General features: G+C 37.1%; 1 protein-coding gene across 2 annotated transcripts in view; it reads right to left on the minus strand.

The window, feature by feature from the left end:
- Positions 1–14314, minus strand: part of LOC127422961 (serine incorporator 5-like) — a 36747-nt gene that overhangs the window by 16331 nt on the left and 6102 nt on the right. Inside the window, exons 1-3 of one of the 2 annotated variants that reach the window (XM_051666894.1) lie at positions 10230–10417; positions 7486–7653; positions 266–444 (exon numbers count right to left, since the gene is read on the minus strand). In XM_051666894.1, the coding sequence (XP_051522854.1) occupies positions 266–444; positions 7486–7653; positions 10230–10256 (374 nt within the window). In that variant the 5' untranslated portion in view covers positions 10257–10417. Of the gene's footprint in view, positions 1–265; positions 445–7485; positions 7654–10229; positions 10418–14314 lie in introns of those variants that run through there. The other variant, XM_051666884.1, reaches the window with a different exon arrangement.

A 14314-nucleotide genomic window follows, 5' to 3' on the forward strand; every position in this document is an offset into this window, starting at 1 on the left:
ACTCGTAGGGGTAAAGCTCTCCTCCGAGCACCATTTCCTCTGGACTGAGTTTTAAATTATTACTCTATTCAGTGCTTTGGTTGTGGGTGAATAATGGAGCACTAGGAGGGCCATACAGATAGGGGCAGTGGGCCAAACAATACATGGTGGTCCCTATACATCCTGTGAACCGGGGCCATGAGGGGCCAGGGAGCAAAGCAGAGGAGGAACAAGCAATGTTTTCAGAGTAAATACCACATCAAAATTGTCTGGGTGGATCGCTTACCCATTGTGAACAGCTGCCCGGCATCCCGTGCTGGTTTGCACCCGAATAGTGAGCACAGCAAATAAGAAGAAAAAGCAGGCCATGCCGAAACAGACTTTGTACACGGCTGAATAGCCCACTAGAGTGCTGCAGTTCTCCCCTGCATTGAGCTGATGGCACATTTCAGAGTAGAATGGAATCTGTAAACAGTGGAAAAAAACAATAGAGGAAGGAAATTAAATTTTAAAGAACAAAATACAGTAGTTGCAGTGGTCTTGGGGCTAAAGTTAAACTGAATCCAAACCATCTGGAGCTCAACTTCAATTCGAGAAATACCACAGAATCTTCGAGCTTGAGTTTTTTTTTTTTATTGTTTAAAGCTGAAGTATGTAACTTTTTCAGTGTTAAACTACTTTCTTCTATCCCAGCTTAATATGCAGAAACAACTATGAGTAAGCCATTCATAGGATAATTTTATTGAAAACTGTAAACTGTGTCTCTGTGGCGTTATAAAAATTCCTCTGTCTGTTTTTAGAGACCTGTTTAGACCTGCCCCAACAACATTACTCAACCAATGGCGTGAGTTGGGGGCGTGACTATTTTTTTGTTTGACTAACAATAGACAAGGGGCATATTTAGAAAGCTGTTTTGAAAACATTGTTTATCTTTCAAATTCCATTCAGTGGCGTTGGTGTCGTAGAAATTATATACCTCAGCGCGTGACTTCTGGGCTACTAGCGTCACCAAACGGAATTGCAAAAACATTGACGTTTTCAAACAATGATGTTTTCAAACAGGTTTCCCGCTGAGGCCAAAACAGGGTGTTTCAGACAGAGGGCCAGAGACAGGGTGGAAAATGATCATATATAACTAAATTATGACTGTTTGGTTGCAGGGAAGATAATAAAATGTACTGTATGCCATGACCCCTTTAAGCTGGGAAAGTAGTTATTATTAAAAAAAAAAAAAAAAGGTACACACTTCACCATTTAAACTAGACACTAAACAATGAAATAGCATTGTTTTCCATCAAAGACTGAATATGCTTTTATATGTAAGTGGAAAAGGCCAAAAAGCTTTGTTTAAAGCCATAAGCAAAAACACAGAATGGAGCTATTGAAAAGATACTGATTAAGGAGCTGTTATTATGACCTTTACAAAATGTACTGTGGCTGTACCATGGTACAGTGATGATTTCAGATGGTAATACTAAGGTACTTTGAAATGTACCATAGTACTGAATAATTTTTATATTCCTTCACCATGGCACTTACATGGTACTTCAAGGTCCCTCAATAAATACCAATAAAAACATGATAATTCCATTTCACTGAATGTGTACTAATTTTTTATAGGTCTAACTCAGCAAGGAAAAAGATTAGCTACCATCCACAGCCCATTTGATACTGTAAACAAAACACTGACAATGAATAAATAATGGTGTCTTTGACTATATCATCTTGATTCTACTGATTGCAACAGTAAATGCTATTTGGAATGCTGAGTATAAGTTATCCAGTAAATGGTACACTGTCTTCAGCGTTTAAAAATCAAAAGGGTTCAAACCAGTTGTGACGAGGAGGAGTAGTCGTGACTACACACGCCCGGCTCCCAATGGGCTAATCAGCTGAGGAGAGGGATAAGTGCAGCGGGATGCGGCAGTTCGAGACAGATAGCCACACACAGCTGCCGTGTGTGTTTATGTTTGTCTTTTTTAGTTTTGATTAAACATTATTTTGACTGTTCAGCCGGTTCCCGCCTCCTCCTTGCCTATTTTAAACCCTGTTACACCAGCATTTACGGTTCTGCATTTTGGTTGGTGAAGAGAAAGCTGGCATGTTTTATGCAGTTCTGCTATACCTATAAACCTATAATGTTGGCACTACTATTATAGCACAAAATACACTGTTATTTAGCTGTTCCTGTGCCTACAGTGCAAGGAACGATTTGGTACAGCAAACTGACTGTATCCCATTAGCTCTGTTCCTGTGTTGTAACCATGAAAGACCACCAGGAGGGGATTTTATGGTTTCTCTTAAATTCGGCTGCAGCTATTTGAGAAAAACCTTCAGTAGCATATGTAAATCTTCATGTTTTGGGCACCTGAATGGCAGTTCTTTTGTGGCTCACCAATAGCCCTTTTCCACCAAATTGCGATGGTCCTCGTGCCAAGCCTGTGCTCCACTGGTTCATGGCCGAGGCAATCTGGAGCCTATCGTAACCCGGCCGCGCTTTTCCACTAATCTGAGAGCCGAACAGTGACGTAACGGGTTACTGTCTATGTGGTAGTTTTACATGACTACCTCAAACATAAACAAACATGGCACGTCACAGTGTGTTTGTATACAGCTTTCACTCTTGTTTTTGAGGACATATTTAAACATACACATTAATGCGATCCATTATTATTACATTGCTCAACAACATCTAAGCTAAAGACGACAGGTAATGTAATTACATTATATTGTATGAACTATGATTTAACTTGCTAAGATCTGTAAACTGTTACAGTGGAATCATTATTAACATTGGTGTAGCAGATGGTTGTATTTGGATTTTTGCCATAGCATATAATATTATTGATTGAGAATCCCACCATTTTACATTACAGATAGCCGCGATCTTCCAAACTTAGTGAGTAGCTGGTCAAAAATCCCCTTACAGTACAAACAATGCACAAAATAAGATGGCAACAGTGTAAGAAAAGCTACAAAAGTTGGCAAATATAACAACTTAATGAGATCAGCTGCAAAGGACACCAGTGATTTACTGTTTATCACGAGCGTTATGGGCTGAATTCATGCCCCGGTTAGTTAGCAGGCTGGGCAGTGTCCAAGTCCAAAACATTGTTGCTCCATCCACTGTCACTTTTGCATATGTCCTTCTTATGATCCCTGTTCTCCCTTAAGTGTTTTTCAATTTGTTTATGATTTGGTCAATTGTCCAATTGAAGGCGGATTGCATCATTTCGTGCTGTATCTTCATTCTCGTAGTAGAGTGAAGATACTTTGCGTTCTCTCCAGTTTATCTCAGATCTTCGTGAATACCATATCGCACGTAGAGCACTCGTTTCGTTGTGTTACCTGAAAGCTTTTGATGTCTGAAAATTTTGTGGGTTTTTTATTGTTGTTATAGAGCAAAGAAATACTCCTTGCTGCAGACGGTAGCTACTGTTGTTGTTTGGGAAAACTTTACCATGGTGACGAAACATTATCCCGCCCTCCGTCCCCTAATGTAATCGGTTCCTGCATAGAGACTAGCAAGCTTTTGGGGCCGGTGCAGAACCAGGTTTTCAGCCCCGGAACAGCCTTTTCTGCGGTGGAAATGCGCGGAACAGTTCAAGAATTCGCACCGGCCCAGGAACCCACACCCGAACCATGTCGGTGGAAAAGAACTACAAGAGGCACCACTTTTGTGACTGTGCTGGTCTTTTTCAGTGCCTTGTTTTTTTTTATTTGCATGGCATTTACACAGTAAGGACTCATTGTGGTGCTGGGAACAAAAAGACAGGTTGGGCTCATGTTACATGCCCAGTGCATATGAACTGTTTTCAGTTACTCTTTCTGTATATAAATGTAGGCTTATATGCAACTTCACTGAAAGAGTAAATACAGTGTGTAACAATTGCTGTGCCAAATGTTATGATGGACCATTTATAATTTTGTCTTACATTCCTTACATGCTTTGAAGCAGAAGTTGAATGGCTGTCTTTTGTGTTTACTGAATAGCATGGGCTGGCTGACTGTAAATAAACCCTCTCTTGATGGCTCTATAGGCCTTTTCTTTAATGAAGGACTGGCTTGAATATTGTCCCTACAAGCACCTTTAATATGGTTTAAAATGTATTTTTCAGTGTAATACAGGACATAATATTCTTCTATTCGGTAAAGAAAATGATTATTTCTTTGGTTGAGAAGAAATTATACAGTGGTTTAAAACCCCATTAAATCGCTTGACAAGCACAATTTTCTTACCTGTGTTGACACATATTTCCATTTAGGGTCAGGGTTAGGTAGGGTTAGGGTTAGGCTGCCGCAAAATATTTTATTAGCCACCTATTCAAAGTACCACAAGTACTGAGCACTGACTACATTTCCATAGACGCACGCTGTTTGATTATAGTCAGCTGTTTTCAAACACTCACATGCGCATGTCTGCGAGTGCTCTATAGAGCGCTCGTGTCTCGTGATGAATGCAGCTGTGCACGTGAACATTTAAATGCGTTTCTTAGTAAAAATGCACCTCTTGCCACAATATGAATGTAAACACAGTCGTTAATGTATTATGAGAGTGTAAACAGACAGGACAAAAATGTGCACCTTCTAATGTAAACAGAGCCGTTAATGTATTAAGTGATGCTATGGAATATTTTTATTTAATCATTCAGTTAATCCATTTTTGATAATTGAATTAATATGTATGCAATATGCAATGATCTAACAATGACAATGTGTAATCAATGTACTATGAATAACTGCATTATGAATGTTATTCAGTATGTTAATATTTAATCATTCATTTATTTATTTAATTATCATTTACTCAGTTTAATAATCAAAGCGCAAATCAATGGAAAAATGCAGCTTGACTTCTCTATGGAGAATTACAGCCTCTCTCTGTATTTCTCTGAATTACCCTTTCTGTGAATGACCCAGAAAAAATGTGTGTGTTGATACTAAAGGGATGATCTAATGTTTTAATTAGAATAGAGCCAGACACTGTCTGGTATCTGCCTGAAAGAGGTAGAGGATACATGTGCATTAATTAGTGCTAGAAACGCGATGAAACGAATGTATGTGGGTGTGTACACATTTTCCATCTTACAGGAATGTGTGTAACCAATGATAATGCAGAAAGTAATGATTGTTAGTTAATATAAAATATGTAACCAAATGAAGTGATTACAGTGGGTTTTATGCATATAAAATGAAATAGTCATGCTTTTGCCATCATTGAAGCAAGCTGGGTCAGGATGACCAGCTAGAAGGGAGACAGTGATGTAAAAACTAGTGGGGCATAAGGTGATTTCATTGGATGAAGAGGCCATCACTCAAAGAGTTAAGGGGGAACAGAAACTGTATAAAAAATGCATGATTCTGAAGTATAATTTTAGATGCTCCATGGAGCATCTCGGATTTGTTACTCCGTAATAAAAGTCTATTTTTGGAATCAGAACTTTGTGCCTCCGAGAAATCTTTGACTTGACTGTGCTTCGATGGCTGTCTGGGGAATCTGCCACGACAATGCAGACAAGACAAAAATCATATATCTCAAAATATCCAAACCAGACTTGCTGCAGCTGTTATAAGTGATGAAACTAATGATCTAATTTGAGTTTTTAATGGCAAGCTGAGTTTGTTTTTACTTATTACTTTTCTTTTTATATTGATTCTTGCTCTTGCTATGTATTATTATTTCTGTTTAATCTTATGTTGTGTGCTGTATTGTCTTCACAAGTTAGAGATAGGGAATTGTCTCCATTTCAAGGTGTTCAATGTCACAGGACGATGTTGTGAAGCATGAATTTTCCATTGTCTTTGCTTAGTATAATAACACTTGTTGAACTTGTGTCGGTCAGACGAAAGACGTAACTAAGATTACTGAATAAACTCTGCTCATTTTTACCATCTCTTCATCTCCTGCCTTCTGCTATCTTCCCCTGCTTCTTGGGCTGGCAGATGAGTTAACATAAGCTGTTGATGTTGACTGATTTTGAATATCAGACAGAACTCTGATATTTGGATATATTCTGACAGAGAGAGAGGTCTAGTGGGAGACTGGATCTAACATTCCTGGTGTTGTCGGTCAGGATGATGATTTAACATTCATTCGGCGGGTCTATGCAGGTCGTTCAAAACAAACCTATGAATGGCTTATTAATAGTTGTCTCTGCATATTAAGCTGGGATAGAAGAAAGTGTTTTAACAGAAAGTTACATAATTCAGCTTTAAGTTGTTATATTTTTCATTAGATTACTTTTTTAATGTTTCCATATCTTACATTTTTCATGTTTAATTGCTGTTGTTACTGAAAAACTTGCACTGTTTACTCTATTCTCTATTTTATTATTCTATTTTATTACTAGCTCTTGAATAATTACTTTAAAACTTGAAGCAATGTTTAAAAGAAGCACTTTATTACACTTTACATTCTTTTAATTCAATTTGCATCAAAATTAAACTTTTTAAATAAAGGAGTGTTTTCATTTACATATTTGTTTATTTATTTATTCTTCAGTGGTTGAGGTGCTGTAGTTTAAAAACGTTTGGGAACCACTGTTCTAGAGAGCATTTGATTGGAGGAAAATCTGTGGAGTGTAAGATGAGTCATTAATTTTCTTGGTCCATTTTCTCATAAGAGAAACACTGAAAATATTAGGCTATGTCCACATTAATTCAGACATATTTGAAAACTGCGTTTTCATTTTTGAAACGCTGTCCGTCCACACTGCCGTTTTAAAATGTTTTCCAATGGTTGCTCATCCACACTGAAACATCTGAAAATGCTTAAGTCCCCCAACTGTGCATGCAGAAGAACGTAAGAAGTGTTACCCTGTGTCATTTCCATGTACGGCCTGAAACGCAATTGTCCTTGTGATTCGTTGCCGCACAGCAGTGCGAGTAAACCTCTGGTTGCCTTTGAAGGAATGCAATGTGAAGGTTGTTCAATGTATTATTTATCTTTAACAACACCATCAAAGTGAAAAGTAAGCACAACAACATGGGCCGCCATCTTGATTGTTTTGGGTTGAATGGATCACATGACTGCGTCACATGACAAAAAATATTTAATCGTTTTCAAATATCTCAGTTTTCCCTGTCCACACTAAAACATGAAGACTGTGTTGTCAAATGTATCCAGCATTTTTGAAAAGCTACATTTTTGTTGGACAAAAGTGTTGTCTCAGTGTGGATGGAATGCCAGAACATAGCGAAATTATCGCTTTTTTAAATGAAAACGTATTAATGTGGACGTGGCCAAAAATGCGTATTTGTCTCTTAAATATGAAGTGTCATGATTGTTTCCAAACAAGTTTCCTGAATTGTTTGAACGCATTTACAAAATGACAAGTACTGCATCTAGTAAAAGTGTTTGACGCAAGCTGAAGGTTGCAGGTCTGAGCTGCCCTGATGTAAATGATCTTACTCACTGCTGCTGACCTGAGGGCAGCTTTAATGGTCTCTGCATATTAGGGAACCTGATCCTGATAAATGCAAATTGAGAAGCTCTAAACAACTCACATTGTCTCGTATTTCCTTCTCCACAGTGGGGGACATCATGATGACACAGGTCACCGTTACCAGCATGAAGAAGAGGGCGTACATGAAGCGTGTCGATGTGGATTGTTTGATCTTTGGACAGCATCCACAGCACAGGGAGCATGCAGCCGAGCCGCAGCAGCACGCCAGCTGCAAGAGAACAATACATGAGTGAGATGGAAACATTCTGGCTTTTGACATTTAAAGACTTATTACAACAGTTCACAAACCATTATGATGATTTACAATAAAACAAATGGCTTATTAAACACATTTGCACATTAACAACTATACACCTTTATCAGTATAAAATAAGCCCATTCAAAACTCACTACACGATTAAGTAACATAAATTGCAGCTAAGACAAATAAATATTAAAGTTCAACATATTGTTAAGCTTAGAAAACATTCAAGTACAACATATCATTAAGAAGAGAAAATGCATTGGGGCATTAAGAGGATCTTATTGGCTGTCTTCACCTTTAGCAGCAAAAATGGCTCATTCCTATTGGCTGGAAGCAATAGTAGACCTGGGCTGTTACTATGAAGCAGCTCAAATCACATGACTGAAGGTTCAGACATAATATGAGGCAATGAGATCAGATTGAGTGGTTGCAGAATCTTTACAACACCTGTGGAAATCCCTTAATCTTTTTCGTCTACTGTTTGCAGACAAGATTGCGCAAGCAGAAAACATGAAAGAAAGGATGGTTGACATGACATGCTGTCCTAAAATATACATTAACGTTGTTAATCAAATAGTTAATTGGTATGTATTGTTGTCAAAAGTACTGGTATTTGATACCAAATCGATATAAAAAATTTTTTAACGATACCAGCTGTTTTGTAGAACAGAGTTTGCTTATTTGCACATTTGATTAGCAGTGAAGCGGCTGTACGCATGAATGGTTCAATGCACATTTTGGTAAAAATGCCTGTCTTGATGCATGTAAACAGAGTCAGTTATGTCTTAAGTGAGCGTAAACAGATGGTACAAAAAAGATATGTGCCAAAATATTGGACCTGGCATTGCAATAAATGTAGCTTAACAGCTCTTCCACTGTCTCTGTATGTTTTTAATAGTAATCAAACAACAACATTAACAGTAAAATAAAAAAACAACTCTTTATTGCTGACTGCTTACTTGAATAATTACTTTAAAAAAAACTTGAGGCACTGTTTACTTAAATGAGAAATGGTACTAATTCCATCCCACTTTATTTTAGATGTCTTTAACTACTATGTACTGGCATTAAAATACATATAATACAATGTATTTATGGTGTAACTACATATTTTCCTCAAAAATTCTCACAAAATTCACATTGGCTGAAACTGAGGTTAAGGTATGGGTAGATTTAGGAGTAGGGTTAGGGTAACGGGTAGCAGTTGGGGTTTAGGGTAAGGGTTGGGGTAGAATTAGGTTTAGGGTTAGGGATAAGGTTAACAGTGCAACTACAGATGTAATTAAATGCCGGTATTTTAAATATAAGTACAGTGCAACAACACATATGTATACAATAAGTACATTTTTTCAAATGCTTAAGTACATAGTAGTAAAAGAAACCTAATATAAAATGGGTCCCTTAATTCAGTAAATGCTATTGTTTTATTTTGCTTTGTTAATATCTATCTTCATATTTAGCTTAAATAAAGGTGTGTTCAATAACATTAGTTTTTACTGTGGTATTGAAACTGGTACTGTTGCAACACTAAATTTCACTGGTATTGGTATCGACTACTGAAATGTTTTATTATTTTATATTATTTTTACATCATTATTAAAGTCTTAGCTAAATGTTTACATCTTGCATGTTTTATTTTTGTTAATTACTATTAAATTTAAGCTTAATTCGGTTTCTAGATTCCATTTATGTGTCTTTATATGACAAATCATGACAAGAGTATTTGCTGTGACAAATAATGATTACAATAAGCTTTTAAAGTATAAAAAGACCTTAACCCTCCTGTTATTTTTGACCAGTTGAAGAGTTAAAAACAGTGAAAAACTTAAAAAAATCAAACTCTTATATTTGGTCAAAATGCCTTTGGAGTCTCCTTTGTGAAAAAAAGTGAATAATAATAATAATAAAAATTATATATATATATATATATATATATATATATATATATATATATATATATATATACACATATAACATTTTATGTAATGTCAATTTTTTGTCCACAACTTTTATGTCCGGGTCAGATCTGACCCAAGGGTAAATAATGTTGATTTTAAATGCAGCAGTGTTTTCTTGAGTGAAGAATGTCACAAGATCTCACACACATACATAAACACACTTTAACCAGTGTAAAAAACAAGCCAAGAGGCCCTTTCCCACCTACAATCCTGGTACTTTTCCTTTAGTAACTTTCTAGATGATAATTTTTATGAGGAACGGAACACCCGAGGAGAATTTTCCCCTGTTGCATTCGCATTCAGAAAGTTACCACCGTAGTGACATAATCTAGTATAGACAATTGTTCTTCTGGCGTGGCTGGCACACACGATTCAATATCAACATTCAACAATAACAACGAAATCAACAACACCAATGTGGAACGCCGGGACCGGAGTTACACTTTTGTTAGGGCTGTTTTACACGAGCTTTGGCTGCATCCGAAAACGTAGGCAGCTGCCTAATCAGTTAATGGTTTAAACGACAGCGTTTTTGGATGAATGGAACTCTAATCAGTTAAAAAGCACCTTATTTCATCCTACCTCCTTATACAGCCCCCAAGACAGCATTTTCCTTTTTTCGCACGCAGTCTGTGTATTCAGGTAACAGTTTAAACTGGGCGCGAGAGCTGTGCGTGCAGAGCTCCGTGCTGCTGCAGCCGCAGTGAGAGGAGAGGGGAGGCGGTCAGACACATGCTGAACTCAGCGGATAACTGAAAATGAAACTTGAAAATGCACTATAAACTTATTTATCAAATGATCTTTTACAATAAAGGTTTTTATGACTCAACACAAATTACTGTACTGAAATACTCATCACTGACGTCTTGATGCAAATTAACCACGCTGTGACAGGCACACAATACTTCCCTTATGTAAACTAGATTTCATGACTGTTTAGTGTATAATAGAGTTCAATTACTCACTCTTAACAAACATCTGATCATTTATATCCATCGTCTCAGGAAAAAAATGGATGTAGTAATCCAGAAATCACTTTATTTTCTGTATAGTCACACAGTACAAACAGTACAGATGAGATGCAAACTCAAAGCGTGTCTCCCGATGAAGTTACACACACACACACACACACACACACACACACACACACACACACACACGCACATATGTGAAACGGGTGTTTCTCTCAGTATACTTTGTTGGTTTTATTCTATTTCAGTTAAGAGAATGTAAAATGAGTGCAATCCTCTGAGTAGCAGGATAGTGGCTAGTTGTTTCCAAATGGTCCATTCTCAAAGCTATTTGTGTGCACGTGTTTGACCAGACACAGGCTGCAGCACCTCCCACAGTACGCCAAAGTCCCTATATGCTCCAAAAGTATCTACTCCACAGTAGGAGCTAAAAATCCCCCTAAAACGGCTCAGAGAAACTATAGTTCCTTATAGTTCCTAATACTGAGATGCTCTACTGTGTAAAACCTCAAATTTAGGGTTTTGGTTTGTGTGAGAATCAGTATAGACATTCTTCATTTAATAAAAAATTATGCAATGGTATGTTGAAAAGTACTTGTTGTGTTTTCATTTGATTAAAAGTCTATGTACTAATTTGATTAGAGAGTTTTTTAAATGATAAAATGTAATTAAACTTTAAAATATGGAATTCAGAGAAAATAAAATGGAAAACACGGAATTTGGGAAAAAATAAAACAGAATCTTAAAGAATTTATACGGATTTCATAGGGCCCTAGAATTGTGACAATAATCTAGTCAATAGAAAGCATTAGCAACATTTTACAATATATGTTAATGATCTAGTTGCTACATATCACATTATATTCAGAACTATGAGACAAAAATAACAAAAGCACTTCCCCAACCACCAGCCTGAAGCATATCCTCATTCTCAGACAACAGGTGGTCAGCCTGCATGACCCCAACCCAAACCCCATACCTTCAGAGCACCATGGAGTCCCAAACACTAGTCAACATTAGTCAAGTGGGTTTGCATCTATTGCAAACAGACCATCCCCCACATCTCCTGCCCTGGAGACAGTTCTCAACCCCCTACAAACAGCCTTTCTCTTAAGCTCTCTTGCAACCAGCAGGGGTCTGGGTGAAATGTGACATATTCAAAGTAAAGGACAATAAAATGGACATTGTATTCTTTACGATTCAGTTTAAGTATTTCTCAAGCTCTTCAGAGTAGGGATGTGCGAGACTAGTCGACTAGTCACAGGCCTATTTTTCAATCCTATGGCTACTTTTTTTTTTTTTTTTTTTTTACATCGTAACTGTTATTGGTTAACGTTCTTTACCGAACAGCTCTCTTATTAGATCAATGGCTAATGCACAACTGCACGTGGTGAAATACATGCAACTTTTCAACGCATTTTTTCTCTCTCTCATAGATTTGGCTTAGTCTACCTGTTAATTATTTTCAACAATGTCCTGACTGTTTTAATATGTTAAGTAACTTTTACTTGGTGATTTCTGTTTAGAACAAGCTTTTAATGGTTGTTCCATTGATCCTGCACTATTCATTCAATTATTTTCAATAAATATGTCTGTTAAATATTCGCTAATGTTGATTCAGTGAATGTGTGTCATGTTCTATATTTAAAGTACAATGATCATAATTTAAGGCAAGCACGTCGCAGATAAATGTCCCTTTTCAGTGGAATTTAGCTTCAGATTTGGAATAGATTAAGTATTTTAAATGGGTCGCATAAACACATCTTTTTGACTGTTTTCTGAAGGTTGGTTTCTTTTTAGACTAGTCGACTTCAAAATTTCCGTTTAAACGTCAGTGAAATTAGTCGTTCAGCACATCCCTACTTCAGAGGTTTAGTTTAGGAGGAGGTTCTTTGAAAATACCATCCACAAGTTGGAGGAACACTGAGTTCCTGTGCATTTCATGGATTCAGGATTTTTGATCCACTGCGCTAATACACCTAGCAGAAAAGATGACCATAACCAGATAAAGTATTTACTTTAAAAGCTAATAGAGAACTATTTGGTAGGGATGTCGATATATTGATTATTGATCGGCATGTTATTTTATCTATATATTTTTGAGGTATTGATATATTAAAATTAACCGACATTTAAATTAGAAGCCTAATTTGTGTGCTTTCCAAATCACTTAATTTTCACTCAGTTGGCCTCTGTTTAACAATCTGGCGTAATAGCGTTGGGAGACCACAAGGGGGTATTTATTGAAGCCGGTCAAGGGTAGGAAAGGCACAGGTATCACACACACAGGATGAGCTGATATGGCGCAGCAGATGGTAGTCCAAAGTTACAAAGGTTTTGTACTTCTTCAAGAATGAACAAAGTGAGGTTGTGTAACAGTGCAAACTGAACTACGTATGTAGCCTTGAATAGGTTTAATTCAAGCTGTCAAACCACAAACAACATACTTGTAACTGAAAATACATTTTGTAGGCTCTATGAAAGATACAACATCCAGTTATACTATTTGATAATGATTTGGGTCAAATTTAATGGAAAACTATAAGAGTTGTGATCCGTGGCGCTGCCAAATTTTAACGCTGAGTGTTGGTGTTGTGTACGCACCTTTGTAAAAAATAATTTTTATGAATTATGAAACTACAGAAACCCCACAAAAACATAATTTCATGGAAATTACAAACTCAAATGCTGATCAGGTGACTTAACAAGATTACCAACTAAAAAATAATATGACATAATTTAGACTGATCCCTGGTGCAAGTTGTTAGAGGCCAAAACATTTGCAAACCTATTTGATATATTTCAAGTTTTCTCACTGAGCTCATGTACCATCAGTGGAGAAACTAAGAAGACAATTAATAGTCATGAATAGCAGCTTTGTAAGACTGTTAGCCAGGCAATTGTACAGCTCGGACAAAAATGTATTACTTCACTGTTTGAAGTGTACAAAAATAAAGCGCTCTTTTGTCTGGTGTGAAGAGAGTACCCATAGTAACACTGAAGAGTCAAACCTTCCCTGCTAGAATCAGACTTAAAAGTTGAAAAACCCAACGTTGATGGATGGGGATGGAGTTTGGATGGCAAGCTTGACAGCTTTTTCAGTTGCAAATACAGAGCAATCCAAAGGCTCGTAGGACAAAAGTAAACACCCTTTTAGATGGTAAAGGTGGAAGCCAGAGTGAATGAAAGAGATGCGTCAGAAGCTGTGTGAAATTCACAACGTTGAGAATGACTGACTTCTGCCCACAAAGTCAACACAGAGTTGCCACAGACCAGTGGCGAATTCTCAGGGCCAGCAAAGCCTTCTCTGCTGGCCAAACATGCCAAATAAATAAATATTTTTCATCCTTTCACTCTCAATCACCTTTTTGCCTATGTATTTTTTATCGCTTTCCACTCTTAATTAATCTACAAACAAATAGAGAAAAACAAAAAGTTTATCCAGTCAGAATTTTTCCTTGATGCTTACAAGCGGAGCGTGACAACTGTTCCACAAATCGCATGCCCGAAGCAGCGCGTGAGTTTGAGCTTCAGGCCTCCATAATCCCTCAACAGTGCAAATGAATGGGCAACTAAAGTCAGATTGTCAGATTCATCAGCCAATCAGATTGATTTATTTGTTCTTGGTGGGTGTGGTCTTTAGTATATGTCCCGGTCGAGGCCTTCTAGCTGGCCTTGAGTGATGCAATCACGCTT

The sequence above is a fragment of the Myxocyprinus asiaticus genome, chromosome 3 (genome assembly GCF_019703515.2).
Source record: "Myxocyprinus asiaticus isolate MX2 ecotype Aquarium Trade chromosome 3, UBuf_Myxa_2, whole genome shotgun sequence".
Classification (NCBI taxonomy): Eukaryota; Metazoa; Chordata; class Actinopteri; order Cypriniformes; family Catostomidae; genus Myxocyprinus; species Myxocyprinus asiaticus.